This window comes from Passer domesticus, chromosome 2, assembly GCF_036417665.1.
Source record: "Passer domesticus isolate bPasDom1 chromosome 2, bPasDom1.hap1, whole genome shotgun sequence".
NCBI lineage: Eukaryota > Metazoa > Chordata > Aves > Passeriformes > Passeridae > Passer > Passer domesticus.
In genome coordinates this window covers 14,071,206-14,091,161 of record NC_087475.1, presented here as the reverse complement: position 1 = coordinate 14,091,161, position 19,956 = coordinate 14,071,206, and the positions used below count along the sequence as shown (strand labels likewise).

General features: G+C 41.0%; 1 protein-coding gene across 1 annotated transcript in view; it reads left to right on the top strand.

Annotated features, from left to right (window-relative positions):
- Positions 1–6,643: 6,643 nt before the first annotated feature.
- The window catches only part of PDK3 (pyruvate dehydrogenase kinase 3), a 49,979-nt gene continuing 36,666 nt past the window's right edge, over positions 6,644–19,956 (top strand). Inside the window, exon 1 of the mRNA XM_064407424.1 lies at positions 6,644–6,862. Coding sequence (XP_064263494.1) covers positions 6,757–6,862 — 106 coding nt within the window. The 5' untranslated portion in view covers positions 6,644–6,756. The remainder of the gene's footprint in view (positions 6,863–19,956) is intronic.

The following is a 19,956-nucleotide window of genomic DNA, read 5'->3' as shown; positions in this document are numbered from 1 at the left end:
GACAAGTATGACAGCGCTTCTTCCCAGTTGTCACGGGAGCTGAACTTTTATGGTGTTTTATTTAAGGAATCCAATGAAATTGGTGGATTCTCAAAGGAGAATGTTTTGATGCTTCTATAAAAACTGTGGTGTTTCTCACCTCATGGGTTGCAGTGAAACCAAAAAAACCCCAGTTTCAGATCTGTATGGTAGAGCTGTGAAAATCCTGGGAAACCTGCTCATCCAATCTTTCAGCCTGCTTTCAGATAGGATGTCAAGTACCTCCAGAGATGGGAACAACTTCCTGTGAGATCCTGTGTTTTTCAAACAGGAAGAGCAGTTCCTTGTTGAAGACTTGAGTGCATGGAAAACAAATCTGCTATGCAAAATGAACAAAAAATGCATCTCTATCTCCATGTGAAAATTTTCAGAGCCAAGATGACTGAAACCTGCTCCCTTAAATGGCAGATCTTATTCCATTTATCAAAGGATATGAGAACTTCTCCTGCTGCATGGTGAACTTCATGTAGGAAGGTCAACTACTTTTCAGCTTTTTCCTCACAAGACCCCTGCAAATTTCAATTTTGCAAACAAAAAGGTGATGAGATGATATTCTCCGAAGATAAAGGTATGTCAGGGTGTAGTTATGGCTATTCAATCTGAAATAGAGTTTTGAGTTTTCCCCTGGAAGACTCCCTAGCAAGGGAAGGAAAGGAAAAAAAAAAGAAGAAAAAAAAATTTATTTCACACATACTCCTCTCTTACTAATGCCAAACTAGTTCTGTCCTTCTCCTCAAAGTATATTGTCAATTCCATTTTGAAGGACCTACTACAAAACCCAAAGTTGTGTTTCTTAGGTACCAGTGACTCTTCCTCAGCTGGTGTTCTTTCAAGCTCTTTCTGGAAAAAAAGATTAAATGTAAATCCTTGGTACAAGTGTACTGACTGCAGTACATTTTGCACGTTTCAGATGCAAGTTGCGACCTTGCTGTGGGTTTTTATGTATTTTTGAATAGTAAAGGAAGTACCAAGACAGTCTTAATAGGGAAGGGGTTGTTCTGGTGTGGTTCTGTGCCACTCAGCCACAGCTCTGCCTCACAGGTTCCATTGGTTCCCTTGTGGCTGAGGCAGGACAAAATATGGCAATAAGGACACTACTAAATGCTTTTGCTCTGCATTTACTCTCAGTTATCTCAGTGGCAAGAATTTTCTCTCCTGCATGCCTTAACAATTTCAAAAGAAAGTAATCTATTAGTTTTTCTTTAGACATGAGAAGTTTTTTGTCTGTTGTGTCCATTAAAGCTGGACACGCAGAGGGTATCTTCTGATAGAGAGCCAACATCAGCTCCATGTTGGCACCAGCTTTAATTTAAAGCAAACTACAGAGAACGGCTCTGCAACTGAAGAAATTGTGGAGTGCATACTCTAATAAAAACTAAGACCTCTGAACCAGATGAACCATTTGACAAGTCCTGGTATTTTTGGTTGCAAAGACAGTCAAGACTTTCTTCAAATTGCTAACTCTTAGATTTGCTGAGTGCAACCTTTGATAGTTTCAGATGGTTCCTTTAGAAAGACTGCTGAACTCTGCTGGTCAACTAACTAGGATGAGAAACACTAAATGCAGTGACTACAAGCTTTTGCTAGCAAAAAACTTGGTAAAAAACCTTTATTTTCTTGGGTAATAGACAAGAATGGCTGAAAATGTACACTATGGTAGCAACAAGAGATAATACAACATTGCACATTCCCAAATGCAAGAGCTATCAATCCTCTGAGCATTGTGGGTAACAGTCCTTCCAACGTTACCCACCAGAGTGCACAAATACTAGGAAGTGATAAATTATTAAAAATAAAACCAGATCCTTTTTGAAGTTCAGGAAAGCTTCAGAAAAGAACCTTATCCCTTTTTCAATCCATGTGTTCCCAGTGTGGCTTTGATCCACTACTTGAAAATATCCTTGAGAGCATATAATGCCAGGCAGGAAAATACAGTGGGATTATTGGCAAATACTAGTACTGTGAAGAGCAGGAATTTGTATGAAACATCATTCTATACTAGTTTTTCCGGTTCTGTGCTGATTTTTCTGTCATCTTGTAAGAGGTACTTTGGGAGTATAATTTTCTGTGTAAATTTTCTCCAAATAACTGTTCTTGGTTATTATTATTGTTCATGTTTCAATTGTGTTATCCCCATTCTCAATGACTGCTTCTGAACTTTAAGAAATAGGGGTTATATTAACTTCAGTATAGGTTTATTTTTTTGTTAAAAAAATACAATGAATTCCACAAAGTCAATGTGTCTAGAAAACACTAATAACCGTGTTTTCCTGGTTTACAGCTTAGTATTACTTTTCCCCTCCTCTGACATCCATACAAAGAAGTTCATTATGCTGAATCCCCTGCAGCTAGTTTATAGACCTACTATGTATTCTGCAGTGAAATAAAACAAGCTTTGTTAAGAAGATTATGGCTCTGGTGTTTTAAAGGTCTGAAATTTTCACTGTGAATAAATGTTACTTGGGTGAAATACTACATACAAAAGCTTTGATCCCTGAAAACAAGCACATGTAATACAAAGGTCCAGAAAGAACAAGATCTGAAAATGTAACAAAAATGCATATTTTAAAATCTCCATACCAAGTTTGGCTACAAATTTCTGTAGGAGTGAATTTCTAATTTCAACTCTTAAGCACTCTCTCTTAGCACTTAAAGGGCTAAGAAAACTGAAACTTAAGGAGCATTTTATTTTCTGGTAACTTAATTTTCTGGTTACTAGTCATAGAAGTGTCTCTTATTTATCTCCCTGGCTCCACTGAATTAACATGTAAAGACAAGTCTCATACAAGGAACAGCAGAGACTCTGCCATGTACACTCTGTCATTAGAGTACACAGTCCACCCCTCCCACCATAGCTAAAACACAAACACAGGGAAGGCCAATTTTTGGCACTAAATCCAGTGGTCAACAGTCAGTGCTTGAAATTTCTGAGGGGAGGGAACACCGAAAAGCTTTGCTTTTGCAAATATTATCTATATCAGTTCCTCTGTTTTAGGGAATCACTCTGCAGCAAAACCTGATATTGCTGCTTTTCCCTCTCAAAGTTTCTGTGGTTTGTGAGTTAGAAGCATTGATTTTATACCAACTCCAACACAGAAAACCAAGAAAAATTATTAAGGCAAGATTGTTTATTCAGATTCAATTATCCATCTCCTTTGTCACAGTGATGGCCCAATAAAACCTGATTCCATGATGTGTCTGGAGTTCCCTGGGAGCACGCCAGGGGCAGTGGGGCTGGGTGGTGCTCCCTAAGCCAGGACACCACAGGCATCCTGTCCTCAGTGCAGGGTTCTGGCAAGTGGCCATACCAAGACCCTAATTCCCTTACAGGTGCTGAGGTTTCCAGTTGCCTGTATGCTCACAGATTCTAACTGAACAAGTGATTTTTTCTCCTGTATGCTTGTAGACTTTTTTAAACATTTAAATAAAGATGCAGGAGGGATCTCACAGAATGAGTTCAGGAAGCTTTTCTGCATCAAATATGTTCTGAAATACATAAAGAAGGCAACTATGAGGTATGAGAAATACAACTGGTCCAAAAAGCAAAACTCACCTTATCATTTAATCATATCGATCCCAGTGACATTTTATATTTTGCATGGTTTATGCCACTAACTTCTCTTTATTTAGGTACATTGTTTAAGAATTAAGTTTACATGTATTCTTGCTGCTGTCTTGCATTGGTAAAACCACAGCCCTTCCCATGTGCACATTTTATGTTCTCTCAAGCAAGTCTTGCTGTTTTCTTAAGCACAAGGCCATGAAGAGCTGCTGGGTGGGTCTGGGATTTGAATGTCTCTACAGTGTGTGTTTGAATAATTTTTGAGAATTCCATCTGTTGGTTATGTCATCAATTTCTCCAGAGCTGAGAGAAGCTATTGGGAGTCTGATGAGAAGAGCACACCTCTGTTTTGCAGTGACTTTGTGCATGTCCTCATTGTGGTTTTAGTCTGTATCACCATTGACAAAAATAATTCAAATTTTTCACATGGGTTGGCTAATATAGGATTAAGAAATTTCCAAAAAAAATGATGCAGTGATTCTTTGTATTGCAAAAATGATTTTATCTTCAGAAAGACAACTTAAAAGTTAACTGTTGTCTTGCTACTTTTGAAGCTGAAATCATACTAGAATTACTTTAAAATGTGAAAGATACATAAAATCAAGTGGCTTAAATGTTGATAATGAATCATCCTTTGAAGTTGCTAATTTCATCTTAATTTGGGAAATGTTGTTCAATCTTTAACAAAAAAAGATATTGTTTTCTGCCAGGTAATTCCACAACTGATTTCAGAGTTATGCTCTAAATGAATCACAATCAAATCCTGATGAGTATATAACAAAAGTTTTACAACACTTTTTCCCACCTGCCAAAAAAGCTTCAGAATTACAGTAGATGATTCATTTTGTCAGTCTTGATTACATGACATGCCTCTTCAAGCCAGTCATTCCTATAAGCTGCAACTGAAGTGATTTTAAAATGCTTTTCTGTTATTTTGTACATTAGGTCAGGATTTCTCAGTCTCAAATTCTATAAGGACAATCATGACAGAAAGGATGGAGAGAGACTTCCAGTAATTGAAGAGTACTGGTTTCTTTTGCAAATCAGTTATAAAATTAGAGCAATACTATCTTGTACCTGCTGAAGCTTACACTGAATTCACTGGAGAAAAACAAGGAATTGGTCACCAGTTATTTGCCTTAAATGTACCCAAACCACATCATAGCAAAAACCAGTCAGTGACTGCATTCATTGATACGTTTTGATTCTCCCAATACCTGTCTTAACTTTTGATTCTAGTCATCAAAATTAATTCTAATTGTATTCATACTCTTTCTCAGATAAAAATGGGACTTTTTCAGAAAATTTCACATGCAGCGAACTTTGTTCTGCCAGCCTCACACCTGCTGTACGAGCCAGTGGATACCCGAGGTCTGTATTTTGGCTGGAAGCCAGCTGGGCAGGCATTGTGTGACGGACCAGCTGGGACACATTAACTGGTCCCTACCAAACCTGAGCAGAGGCTGTAGCCAGGTGAGGGTCGGGCTCTTCTCCCAGGCAACCAGCAACAGGACATGAGGACATAGTCTTAAACTGCCATGGGAGGGTTAGCTTTGACATCAGGAGGAATTTCTTCACAGAAGGGGGATTAAATAATAGAGTGGACTGCCAAGGTGTTGCAAAATGTGGAATATATAAAATTTGCTCAAGAAAGGATGTTCTTTGATGTTTGATTTTTGTATACGTTCAAGCTTAATCAAGAAGCAGGAGATTTAACCTGTGAAACAGATAGCAGCTAGCAAGCAAGCTCTAAGTGATGTCCAGCTGTCAGAAAAACAACTTTAGAAAAACAATTGGTAGAATTGCCTTCTTAAGGTTTAGGGCTTGACACGCTGTGATGATCTGAGATGTAGCATGAGGTTAACAAAGCTTGGGGAGAAGGATGTCCACTGATAGTGGACACAAAGAATGCAGAATTTATGGGCCACAAGGACATCTGGCAGAACTTCCAATATTAAGAAGAAACTAATAAAGCAAACTCAGCAATTGTGCTGAAGTGCTCCAGCTGGGTAAGAGGTAATTCCAGCAGGGGAAGATTGGGACCACTGACTCACTGGCCACCAACCCAGCAAACCCACTGCACCAGAAGAGAGGTCTTATTAGCATGGCAGGCAAGAGAATCATTAACCAATAGAAGAACACTGATTAATAAGAGAGCTATTTAACTTGTAGCCAATGACCACTAATTCTTTTGTTTGCTAAAATCTATAATTAGTAAAAAGTTTTGATAGTTGGTGTGCTTGATTCATAGAATACCACTAAGCACTCAAGCTTGCCCAACCCTGAAACAAAATAATATCTCTCTCTCGAGTATTATTACTGGCTTTTCACAGAGCACGTCATGAATCGGGTTTCTGTGGACGACACAGTGCTGGAGTCACTGTCCTTGGAGGCGTTTAAAGAAAGACTGGACGTGCCGCTCTGCGCCATGGTGTGGTGTTCGGTCACAGGCTGGACTCGATGCTCCCAGAGGTCTTTTCCAACCTGACTGAGGGCAATGACTGTGACTCCAAGGCCACTTGGGCTGAGGGCAGTGTTGTGACTCCAAGGGCCATTTTGGGCTGAGGGCAGTGACTCCAAGGCCATTTGGGCTGAGGGCAGCGACTGTGACTCCAAAGGCCATGTGGGCTGAGGGCAGTGTTGTGACTCCAAGGGCATTTTGGGCTGAGGGCAGCGACTGTGACTCCAAGGTCATTTGGGCTGAGGGCAGTGACTCCAAGGGCCATTTGGGCTGAGGGCAGTGTTGTGACTCCGAGGGCCATTTTGGGCTGAGGGCAGTGACTCCAAGGCCATGTGGGCTGAGGGCAGTGTTGTGACTCGAAGGCCATTTGGGCTGAGGGCAGTGTTGTGACTCCAAGGGCCATTTTGGGCTGAGGGCAGTGACTCCAAGGCCATGTGGGCTGAGGGCAGTGTTGTGACTCCGAGGACGGCCTGACGCCCCCACACTCCCCACACGGGCTCCGCTCCCGCTCCCTCACGCGCCCGCCCCGCCCCGTCCCCCGCGCGCCGACGTGCGCGTGCGCGGAGCGGGCTCGGCGCTCGCCCCTCCCGCCGGGCCGGGCCGGGCCGCGGAGCGCGACGGGCAGCGCGGAGCGGCCGCGCCCGGGCAGGAGCCGCCGCCGGCGGGAGCGCAGCGGAGCCGGGCGGGCCGCGCCATGCGGCTGTGCGGGGCGCTGCTCAAGAACCCCATCCCCAAGCAGATCGAGTACTACTCGCGCTTCTCCCCCTCGCCCCTCTCCATCAAGCAGTTCCTCGACTTCGGTGAGTGCCGGGGCCGCGGGGTGAGGGGGTGCGGGGTCGCCGCGGCTCTCCCCGGAGCGGCGGCCGGCGCGCAGGGCCCGCTCCGCGGCTCCTGGGGCCGCATGGGGAGCGCGGCCGCGGCCCGGCCCCGCAGGCCCCGCGCTGGCTCCCCGGGCCCGGCAAACAGCCGCTGCCCGCCGGGAGAGGCGGGCTTGCCCCTCCGCCTTGCGTTGTCCCCTGACACGGGTGCCGTGGGGATGGGGATCAAAATAAGGGTTCCTGACCTGACGTTTTGTGAGCTTAGCGAGTGAAGGGGAGAGTAAGTTAATGGTCTTGAGCGTGAAATTTGGAATCTGCCGTGCTGAGATCGGCTTACTTAAAGCTCGGGCATGAACTCTTAATCGCACTTGCATAGGAGAGCTGTTTGTGTAAAATTCAGGAGCGCTTCAGGAGATGTTGCTGATGATCAATAGCATTTCTCTTTTCAGAAGCCCTGGAATGAAATCCAGGATTGGTTTGTGTTGTTGTTGAAAAACATGCTTCCATCTAGATAACGATAAGCCCGTATCTGTATCGGAGGTTATTTGACTCTTGCTCTCTGACACGAAAGTTGTTGAGATTTTATTATCATACAAATACTGCTGGCAGAGTCACTGCAAAGGCCCTCTGTAACATCGTGAAGCTTAACAGAGTGTTTCTTCATTCCACTCTTACAGTAAGGGTACAAAAGGACAAAAATAAGCTAGTGTTCAGCAGAAAGTGATTAAAAGTGAATACAATTGCACAATTATGGTAATGGTATTAGTGAAAGAATGCTGTAAGTACAGAAAGCCAGTAATGGGCTTGATATATTCTCAGTGAAACAGGATTTTGTACCATTAAAAAAAAAAAACAAACCAAAACCCCTTGTCTCCACTTGAAGGAGAAACCTGACTAGAAGCTGTGCATTCTTTGGTCTCCACTCACCTGTTTTGTCACCTCTTCCCCACCCCTTCCTGTGCTGCTGGGCTTCTTCTCTAGCATTGATGCTTCTTAGGCTGTTTTTCTGTACTGGCAAGAACAATGGCCTAAGGCTTAGGATATCTTTATTTTAGCCCTGGCACTAAACAGATCGTGTCACCTTAGCCTATTTGAGAGTTGGGTTTGTGAATTGTTGCTGGGGAAGTATTGGTGATTGTAAGCCTTTTCAGTTGTGACTGAGGAGGTGTAAAGGTTTCAGGATTTGCTTTAATGCCTTGAATGTTCGGACTAAACTTTGCTTTTTAGTAAGGATTTCTACAGTTCTGTGTTGCCCTGCATTACAGTTTGCCTTTGGATATCTCTTCTGTGGCAGTCTTTTCATAATGCTGCATTTGTTTTGACATTGTGGTGCCTGTATTACTTTATGGTCTCGTGATTCTTCAGAAGAAGTAGTTTTATTTTACCATTTTAAGCCTGGTTTCTGTATACTGGAAATGAACAGAATGAGAACAGGACGTTACTGCCTGGCCAGCCTTACTCTTTAAACGTGCTCCAGTTGTCACTGGATGTGTCATTGGAATCTTCTCTGTGTGTGGTGATGTATTTAAGGGTCTTCATGTCTTAAGACTGATAGGAAACTATCTAGTCACTGACATTTAAAACCTCTGAAGAAAAAACAAGTCTGTGATTTAGTCTTGAAAGGTCACCAGGAGTTTCTAAAATTAGTAGGTTTATGTTGTATCAACCTTGCTAAACCTATCACCTTGATCTTAATAAGTTTTATGGGCCACTTAACATCTCCACTTACTCTTTAATGCCTGTTATTTATTTGGGAAAACTCAAGCAGGAAAATTACAGCAGTTTAAGCAAATAAATGGAACCCAATGTAGTTACTTAACTTACATGATCCTAAATCTTTACAGCTTTTACAGTTATTTCAATTTTACAGTAATTTCAAGTTCAGCTGGAGTCTTCATAGGCCCAGAGGAAAAACTGACATCAAAATGTAATTGATAGTGCAAAAGTTTTCCCACTTGAGGTGTGAAAGGCCTGGACGGTATGCAGCATGTCAGGAGACTGTGTTATTTATATCTGAATTAGCCAAAAAGGAATTTGCTGGTGCTGCAGGACGTAAGTATTCAAGAGAGAAAATACGCCAGGTATAAGGAGCACAATACTCAAGGTGCAGTTCAGTTGTGTTTGTCCATTTGTAAGAATGTTTGGTGGGAAGAAGACACTGTTTTGTGGTCAGCTTGTAGAAGCTGTTTACTGTTTTGCTTCAAAAGAAATGGTCTTTTTAATTGAGCTCCGTGAATGTAGTGCTAGTTTTACAAAAACCTGGATGAATTTTCAACCAATGTTGAAGAAGAGTGAGCCCGAAGGAAATGTGTGAATAACCCTCTCCTGGCTGTCTGATGTTGTTGTCTGATGCCCATTTCTCATATGGAATTTGCACTTACTGTGATTGGGATTTGCTTGAAGAAAGTTTTTTGACTTAATTTCTGACAGTAGTGAAACTACAATGTGTTCTCTATGTCTTTTGTTATATTGGTTGTATTGGTTTAGACTAAGTTGACTTACAAATTTGTAAAATTTTGGTGAGCTGCTGAAGAGAAACTTTGTATTTCTTGTGAGCTGAAGAGTCTCTTCAAAGCTAATTGGTGGCAATATATATTGAGGTACTGCTTGGGCTTCTTTAAATTACTGACTAGCAGTGTGGGTTGCATGGAGCCCATTTGTGTGCACAGTGAGACTGTAGAGTCTATTTCTTTCCAGTGATATAAATGAATGACATTTATTTTAAAACTCTCTCTGCTTAATTCAGTGTTTAAACCACTGTAGGAGACAGTTTGTTTAAAGTAGCTTGCTAGTACTAAAAGCCTGTGAAGCAAACCAGAAGGCAATAGTTAAAGCAGTGACACTTGCCTGGTTTTTGTAGCTGAGTCCTGTTTGTGTCCGTGTTCTGTTGAGCTTGCAGCTGTCTTTGTAGCTGCTGTGAATGTGTCAGAGGTTACTGTGCCGTGGGCTTGGGACCTCTGTGTCAGAAAGTCTGAGTCTTCACTCTGTGCAGCATTTTTCTTTCTTTCTGTGTGTACACTTTCTGTTTGCACACTCCTGAATTCTGCTCAGGCAGTTTGTTTTATGGCAAAGTGCATTTCCCAAGGTTCTTGTACAATTTCATTCCTTTGCAAAAGAATGACCTTCTGTAAGTGTGTTTCAATATAAACAATTTTTGACCTTGTCTAATGCTAGCATGTCACTCCAGGTTTATCCAGGCCTCCATAATAGAAAAATTATTCTGCTCCGGAAAAAAATACAAAATCTACCAATTGGATTCTGCTATGCACTTCCAAACTTTGGTAGTTCCTCTGGAAGTTGTTTTTTGGTAGATTTCCAAGTGCATGCATACCTTAATGACCCAGACTAAATGAATTCCTAAAATATCTTTTCTGAAATTCAGTTGTGAGTAGAGATGTCATCTAACATTCAGGTCCATGTATCTTTGTATATTTTGGGGACTAGACTGTTTGAGGAAAAAAAAAAAGCCCATTCTGGAGATCTGTATTGATGGAGCATCTCAATTTAGCCTTGCTTCAGCATGTAAGGTGGGCCCTAGACAGTGACAGGTTCATCCAAAATACCCAATACTTAGCAACCACACACATGGGTAACCAATTGGTCAATCCCTTGCCTGGGGAAGTAATAACCTGTCTGAGGAAAGAAGAGTTGCTTTTCTAGGAGTGTCTCAGCATTTAAAAAAGCCACCCAGAGACGTGAGCTGCCGGTGCCTGCCCTGCAGCCTGTCCTTGGCTGAGTCAGCCTGGGCGAGCTGCACTGAACCCTGCCCCAGCTGGCAGGAGCCACACAGCTGCTCCTTCACATCAGGGGACCTCAGCTGTCACTAAAGTTACTGACAAGTGTTTTGCCAAATGAATGGTTGTACTGCAAAGGTTACATATAACTAAGCACAAACGAAGAGATGAGTGAAGTAAAAATGGTGTAATCCTTTGATCATGCATGAAAGAGTCATTTGGAGCTGTGTTAGTGCTGTGGTGTGAATGTGTGCCAAGATACTGTAGTCATGTAATCCTGTCATTGCTGCTGCTCAGCTGACCAAGTGTCTGAGACCCGAGTCTGAGGTGTGTTTTGTCAGAAACATGAACCATCTGCTTTTGGGGCTTGTTTACTATTGAAGCTATCTTGGCCAGTTGTACCTAGCTGTATTGTGTCCTCTTTTGTTTCATGCTTCCAATGAAATGCATTGGATGAATTGTGTACCCAAGGGGTTAAACTTGCTGTTTTGTTAGCTCTTTGAACATGTCATATATTAGTGATCACGTACCACTAATGAGTTTGGATAAAAAAGCTTGTGTTGAAGACAGAATCACAGTGAATTCTTGTTGTGGAATGTGACTTAGGAGATCCTGATTTTGTAGGTTATAATCAAAATATTTGTGGTGACTGCTGCAGTTAGTGGCATTGAAAAATATCACAAAGGTTGTAATTTAGTAATTTTACTGTACTGAGAACAGCTGAGCATGCAGCAGATAATCACAATGAGTGCATGGAGCTGTTGTGCCCTGGGGCATATCTGGGGGAAAACATGATCAATAGATCCTTCTTATTTTTCAAATATAGTTTTTGGTATGGAATAGTTTCATTTATGTCATACCTATTAAACTTGTATATCTTGGGGAAACATGTAGGCCTCTTCCAAAATGACACAAAGAGCAAACCAGGTATCAGCATTGCTGTTGGCTGCTGCCATTTGTAGGAGCAATATTAGTCTGGGGTTTTGCAAGAGTGTTTGTGCCTCGCGTTGCCTTCTTGGTAGAGGCACGGATCTGAGCTGAAAGCCTGCTCCTGGAAGGGTAACTGGCAGATACAACTTGAACAACAACATGTGGGGGCAGGAAAGATCAAAACTGCCTCATGTCTCCAAATATGATTATTAATCTTATAGAAGATGGCTGTTGGAATATTTTTCTACACAAAAAGTTATTACAAGATTTCCATTTTTTAATAGAACATTAGTGGAGAGAGTGTGCATCTATAGCACTTACAAAGTTTAGGGCTAAAAGATATTAAACCTGTTTTTATTGATTGCAGTTGTGCTCTTTCTGCTGCTCTCTGTGCATTGTTCTTAAAACCTTAGACTTGATTTAGATGCAGCTTCAAAACAAAAATGTCCTCTTAGCATGAATGTTAACCATTGGTGTGCTGGCCACTGCATGGGATCAGAAGATGAATGCTAGTCAGACATTACTGTCTTTTATTTTCATCTGACTGGCTTCAGCTTCCATCCAGCAGTTTCATCAGAGCTTTTGTTGGTGGGCTGGGAGCCTTTGATGCCTGGAATATTTGCACTATGTGGTATATGTACATTCTGGTGGAGTTATCTTTCTTGATTTTGTAAAGATAAATAGATTAAATGAACTATTTGCAGCCTTATGAAAATACCATGGAATTAATTTTGTGGCTTTTCCAGAATTTTCAGTATTATTGTTCAAATATGTCTTTTAGAACTTTAAATAGAATCCCTTTAGCAGTTTTGTGGAACATTGGAATAAAATTGTTTTACTGTTGTTTAGTTTTTACCTTGAAAGGCTACCAGTGACAGCTGGGTGTGCAAGCTGGATTGTCTGCCTGCTTTTGTTCTTGAATTCTTCTGCAGTTACCACTTTTCCATGTCCAGTCCTTCATTGCCTAGATCTGGGCATGGATAAAGTTTACATTTCAGAACATTAAAAAGGGTTTCCTTTGAATGGGCTGTAGCACAGCAAGGAAGCTGAAAGCCTTTTTGATGCAACTGTTATTTATAACCTGTTCCTATTTACAACTGCCAGCTGCTGGCAGGCAGTGATGTTCCAATACTATATATAATATTGAAGGGTTTTATAAAGCCTAGTATTGATTGCATGGAAGGTCTGGAAGAGTCATTGTGGTTAGGTAACTTTGTTCAGCAGTCACTATTGAACTGTGGTATGATAGAGAAATTGGAGTGCTGTGTAATACTACATGGTGATGCATTTCATTTACAGAATTATCTCTATCAGTTGCTTTTACAGGCTGTTTATTCAATAAAGGAATACTTAATTTCTGTGAGACTTAATTGAGACTTCATATATTCTGAATTCAGTATTTTAGTATAGTTGTACACATTCCATAAATTGCTGTAGATGATCAAACTGGATCACCAAGATAATTTTTTTTCTTCCTCATAAGCATTGAAAATTCTGCCTTCAGGGCCTGGTTTGGCTGGCCACTCTTGCCTGTAAGCATAGGCTAGTAGTCTACAAGTGAGCATCCTTCAGCTGTTGGAATTGCTTGAATTTGTCTCCCAAAACAGCAGAAAATTTCTCAGTCCGTGTTGTGTTTGTCTGTGGATTGATCAGAGGAGCTGTGCAATCCTCTGCCTTGGGGTGCTGGGAAGGGAATGATCTTTCCCTGCACATGGATGTGTCTGCATGCTTGAGCATTTTTGTATTCCCTGAAGATGGTGTGGTGTGTAAGCACACAGCTGAATGCCTTGGGTGAAAGAGAGAGGACAAGAGCTCCCCATCTGCATGAAGCTATGAACAATGCCAGTGGGTTTGTTTATTTCTTTTCAGCAAGTAGCAGAAGCAGTGGAGAATGCTGCTTGACAGAAACTTAGGGCTTGGGAAGCTTCTTTCTAGCGGGACAAAAAGACAGGATTTGTAGGTCTTGAAGACCTAAGAATGTTTGGGACATGTTTTTCTTCTAGCAACTGGTAGAAATTGTTGAAATGCTTTCTTTAGAGTAGATGTAAACTAATAAGGAGGCAGCTGAAATTAAATTTTGATTAAAATAACATGAATTTGGTAGCATTCCTTCTCTGGAATGGAAGAACTGACAGCCAGTGTTAAAAATAGCATAACTTGTGCAAGGCAAGAAAACAGGCTGATAGGGTCTCTCCTAAGACATAAGCAGGAGATGATCTGTCAGTTTGAGAAAGAGCAATTCTGATGCAAACACAGATAGGAAAGCAGCAGAGCAGTGTTACAATTTCTAGAAATACTGTTGATCAAAAAAACCCTATGAAAGTTGGAAGCAAGGACATCCTGTCTTGGGTTGCAGTACAAATAACAGTCAAGGTGAAAAGTCATGGGATAGAAAAGCAGATAAAAAGATGTTGAGATAATTTATAGCAGCTGGGGAGAATGCTGAAGTGAAACATTTACTTGATGGAAGTAGGTACATAATGATAAATAGTGTTGAGTTAATCTTTGCTTTGGTCTTCAGAAAAAAATGAATTGTGTCCAGAAACATAAAGGAAATCACAGCTTTCCCCAGACCCAAATTTTAGATAGCTGAAATACGTCTACATCCTCTTAGTGGGTTCCGGTGGAAGTAAATCAGTTCTGTGTGTTGTGAGTAGTTGAACACTTTATTCTGCAAATGTGTGTGGCCTGGTGCAACACAGCTCGTGCTTATGGGCTCATGGAAATAATGACTGGTGATGGCCCCAGGGCTTTGGAAGTAGGAAAACACTCTGCTTATCTGTCAGAGAAAGGAAGAGGAGGACATTAGAGTTAAATCAGGTTGTCTGAAGTAGGTGAAAAAGAGATGGAGCTAATAATGAAGTAATGCATAGATAAGCACCAAGAGATAGTGAGGTAGTAAAGAGACAATAGATTGTGGTGGCCTGGTCTAATTTCCATGTTTTTGCTGTGTGCTAAGGCAGTAGCAATAGGTGCTGTACCTGGCTTTTTATGAAGTTTGGCACAGCCCCGTGTGGCATTCTTCATTAAAAACAAACAAACAGAACTCAATGTAAAAAATAATGGAATAACTGCAAGGTGAGGTTGTTATATCAGACGTTCAGTGTTATGGTTGTTTTGACCCCATCCAGCAGCTGAGCACCCACCCAGGTGCTTGCTCCCCTCCTTCCACCCCACTGGCATGGGAAGAGAAAAGGGAGGGCAAAAATGAGAAAACTTTATGGGTTGAGAACAAGGCAGTTTAAGAAGTAAAGAGGAAGAGAATCGAGTGATGCACAGGCAGTCACTCACCACCCCTCAGAAGGAGAGCTGTGCCCAGCCAGTCACTGTGTGATGGACATCTTGGGGGACAAAGCCAGCCAGTTGGTTATTGCTGGGCATGGCATCATGTCATATAGAACATCCCTTTGTGCAGCTCAGGTCAGCTCCCTGGCTCTGTCCCCCTCCAGCTGTCCCCCACCCCCGAGCCCACGTGCTGGGTAGGAGTGAGTGCAGGAGAGCGAGAATCCCTCCAGAAGCTGTGCAGGTCCCGTTCAGCCGTGGCACAAACTGCCCCTTCTGGGCTCTGAGAGCACAACTGGCTCACACAGCTGTTGGTGGAGAACTTTTCATAAATACTCTGTGCTGCACTAGCAGTCATTGATCTTCACGGGACTGTGTTGGGAAGAGTGAATGGTATGTCTGTCTCCAGTCCCCCTTAAATCAGCATTATCCATCATAAAATTAGGCATAGATTTAGGAATTGTTTTATCTAATTCCACAGTTACTGTAGTAGAACAGCTTTTCTTGTTGCTAGTTATGCTTAATATAATGGGCTTTTTTTAAAAACACCTTTCCTCAAAACTGCTGAAATATTTTACAGGCTGCTACTTATCCTTTTAAAAATATTTGGGGTTTTGTTTTTATCTGGAGTCACTTAAATGTAATTTTTATTTGTGGAAATATTAGGTTGAAAGGATGAATTAGAGCAATGAACTGTGACTCTTAGGGTTAGTTCTCTTTTTTTCTGATGTTTTTTGTGTTACAAGATGCTGTTTTATTGGCTCTTGTTTCCTTTAAGCCTTTCTATGTAAATGTGACATTCTCTCATGTTTCTTCATTCTGTTTTAATTATTTTCTGTTATCCTGAAGTCAATGCAAAAAAAGTGACGCAGTATTATAAATATTTTCACTGACTTAATTCATTAAAATAGTAGGCTTGTGCAAATTATAATTGGCATTTTTCAGAATTAGGTTTAAGACTGTGAATAGAGAGAGAGGCAATTTTTTTTTGCTAAAAAATAATTTACATTTCAACTGCTACTTGTTTAGTTTACTCCTTGTTTGTGCTTTTCTGAATGATTTTTATAGACTGCGAAAATGTCTTCAAACTGATAACAGGGAAGAACGCTCTAACCTTTTTTATAATGTGTTTTGTTAATGATCAGAAGTGTTTTGAAACAAGATGTTTAACAGTCTAATACATTTCACTTCAGTGAGACTGAAGGGGAACTGGAGCATGTGGTATTGGCAGTATTTTTATGTAATTGGTTTTAACTGTGTGAGTCTTTTCTCATAAACATTCATTTTATTTATGCTGGGGATTTGGAATAGCTTTTTCTTTGGCAGGTTGTCAGGAACTAGAGGATAAAGCAGGGATTTGTATTTTTCTGGAATGGTTAGAGAGAATTATGGAAGTTTTTCATAAGGGTTAGGAAGGAAGTTGTCAAAGTTTTGAGAGCTTAGGGAGAGTGTTAAACAGTTGGAACATCTAATTATAATCTTCAATGTGAAACACATTTTTCCCTCTTATGGGAGGAAAAGGTGCTTATAAGACCCAAGAAGCACCACTCAGTCTTTTCTGGTCAGTTTGTTGTAACAGCAGCTGATCAGAGCATCAAAAGGAGAATAATGTTTCTTTGGCTTGGTGCTTTAAGCCTCATTCTGCATTTAAAAAAAAAAAAGTTTAAAATTTGTTTTAAAATTTTGCATCTCACCAGAGCGAAACACAAGATGTGTTTCATGCAGGGTGTCCTGTTTGAAAGCCCAGAGCCCCCTGTGCCTTCCTGGGGAAGGAGTCTGAGCTGCACAGGCATTCTAAGATCAAGAACATGATCAGGGCCATGGTTTCTCCTGAGAACATCTTGGCTCTTGGCCTGTCATTTTCTGTGGGGAGTGTCTGTGATAATGGCGAGACAGAGCTTTGCTGCTGAAATGATTCACCTGACTTTCAGCCTACTCCCAAATTGCTCAAAGGGAATACAGCCTTGGGTCTGCATGTCTAAAAATAGTACAGCCTGTGGGTAACTGGTTGAGTGTCTCGGCATTAAACTTTATAGATGCTTTTTATTATTGTGTTGTCTCTTGGCAAATGCATTAAAATACTCAAAAAGTTGTTTTGTTAGAACCAAGTGGTAAGCAGCTAAACATTAGTTTTGGATCAGGGAAGCCTATTTTAAAAACTCACACTTTTATTTTTAATTTGGGTTGTTCTGTTTAACAGTGTACAGTGCTGGTTTACAGCTTTGACAAGTAATTATCTGATGAACCATTCCTCCTGAGAGGGACAGATGTGCCTTCACTTGGGTCTTTTCTGTGACAGGAAGGCTGTGGCAATAGGAGATAAAAGTAATGATTGCAGAGTATTGTGCATCTGTTAATTCCTCCTGTTGGTCTGTTTCAGATCAGCAGTAAGTTAAGCCGCTTTCCAGCACAGTCGGTTTCATACAGAGCACCATTTACTTGGAACAGGCTTACTGGAGTTGACAGGTTTTATATTGTTGTTATTGTTATTTATTACTAAATTAGTGTGTAGCTAATATGATAGTAAATGTAATGATTCACCCTGTGTTGAGCTGTCCTGCTGTGCTAAGGACAGCTAGCTGGCATTTTTCCTTTACCTGCGTTTATATGAGAACATGAACCATCTTTTTCTCAATGGCAGTGGTATTCCTTAACATGGGCACAGTAATTAATACACACGAGACATAAACCATCTCACTCTTAGGAGCTGTGGAAATAAGTGGAGATAAGTGGTTTTTTTTTCTGTATACAAATTCAAGAGTAGTTGCATTTATTTTCGAACTTCTTAAGTTCAAAAGTCTAGACCTTGATTATGCATGGGATTTGGTCATTCAGACAAGAGGATATCGGCTAATGTATTCCCTGAGTGAATGCTGTACTGAAATTTTCCTTTGGGGCAGAAAGTGAACATTGCAGTTGCCATGCCCGTCAAAGAGTTCTTGAATGTGGTATTTGAATTGCATAAATTGGAAATGGTTTTTAGGCTCAGCTGTTTCAGTAGTTCAGCCCTTGTTTTATCCATATGCTGTGTCACATGACTTGGAAAATTTAACTGGAAAATAACATGTGAGCCTCCTAGTTTGGATTGCACTTAGCAGTGAAATGGCACAGAGTGCAAATCAATGGGCATACAGTGGTAACAACTTGAGTTCTCAGCTGTGAACATAAACCATGTAGATTGAGAAGACTCAAGCACCCCTCTTGGTGTGCTTTCCTCTAGGCTGAAAAGGCCCAGCTAGTCATGGGAGCTGGACTGAAAAGGAGAAAGAATTATTTGGGAAAGATTACTTGCAGACTTCAGTTCCTCTGGCTTTAGGCTGATTTTCTGGCAGTAGTTGTTTGACAGAACTTAATGGACTTCATAAATGTGATATGTTTATTATCGTTCAGTTAGATATAAAAAATATTTTTTGTTTTTAATTCTTCAAGTTTCATTTTTGAAGCTTTGGAATTTCTCTGATTTCTGTACTGACATAGAACCAATCTCTTAATGTGCCAGGTGAAAGCATGCCCTTGAAACAGGACACTTGAATGAAACAATTGCAAGGCTTGGTGGAAGTGGCCTTAGAGAACAATAATGGAACTTGGGCTAAAGCTTAATCCTGAGGTATCTAAAAAGAGTCTGAATACCTGAAGTAGTGTGGTTTGGATCCTTCAATTTCAGATCCTTTGTCTGCAGGCTACCTGAGTGGGAACAGCTGTGCAGGCTGTGGTTGCTATTCTGTAGCACAGTGTGGCAGGTCCAGTTTCAAACTACAGATCTCTTAGATGCAGTCTGTGGTAGGGAATGAGGGTTAACAGGGGTCAACATCTGCTATTATATTCTATGAGTTCCTTTTCCACTTGATTCATCCTCTTCATTGGGTTTTACAAAGCCCTGTCTTGTAGCAAGCAAACAAGCCCTGTATGCTTTTTGTACTTTAGTGCTTGGTGAGATAAATATCTAGAGAGTATGCTGACAATATAATAATTTCCATTTGGGCATAGGAATGATTTTAAACTCAGACTTGTTTTGCTGGGCTTTACTTTGTAGCCACATTTATTGGGACTGTGCAAGCATAGCTTGTCTTTTAATAAATAGCCCATGTTCCTGAAATGGTTTGTAATCATTGAAATTCAACTATTCTTAATTTCTGTTTTCCTAGCTTCAGCAGCAAGTTTAGTTTTAGCTTTTGCTCAGTCTCCTCTGATGCACTGATCTTTTTGCATATTCTTTTGAAGATTTATTCATCCTGCTTCACTTGGTTTTGTTTGCCTATACAGGAGCTATGAAATATTCTGGACGCTCAAGAGAAGAGAGTGGATATGGCTGATCACTCCTGCTTTCCTGTCTTTCTTGCTTTATTTTGCCCTATCTTAAAGCAACTGTAGTAGTTTCTGATTTTGTTTTTATAGATCCTGAATGGAGTCCCTTGTCTCTGGTATATAACAGGTGGGACTTTGCTTTTGAGTTTTGAAGTAGTACAGTGTCAGTCTCTGCTGTTCACTAGATAGTTAATGGAGAGACCTCTGCCTGCAGTGCTGAGACTGAAAAGAGCACTTTGTTTCTTCTTTCCCTGCCTCCTCTGACAGATGAGTTAATATTCAGAAACTACTGATGCTTTTATGATGTGACCTTGGCAGTCCAGTGACAGCCTGGGGATGTGGCAGCTGTGTTAGGTTTTTGAACTAGGTGGCTTTGACCATCATTGTGAAGGACTGCTGCTGGAGTCTGTTCTCAAATGGGTATTCAGGGATGTGGGGATCTGGCAGCTGAACTGAGAGCGGTGGAACCAGAGTTCATGGTCTCGTTCTGCATTTCTGCCTCTTCTGCAGCAAAATGGAGATTTGTGTAGGTTCCATTAGTATGGAACTGATCCTTTTGTAATGTGAATCTTGGACAGTACAGTATTGCTCTGGCAGCTGGTAGAATTTGCCAGAATTGGATCAGGGCCTGCTGCATTGTTCATGTTTCTTGTTGGAGGAACCAGAACAAAAGTTTTGTCTAAGTGAAGCTTTGCAAGAGTTGTCTAATTTGTTTTCCATTTCTCAGCACTGTGGAGTAAAAGGTAAAAGTGACAAACAGAAGAGAGGAGTAAATGTTAGAGAAGAGTTTGAATCCAGAGAGGAGAAAACAGTGTAGTAGAGAAA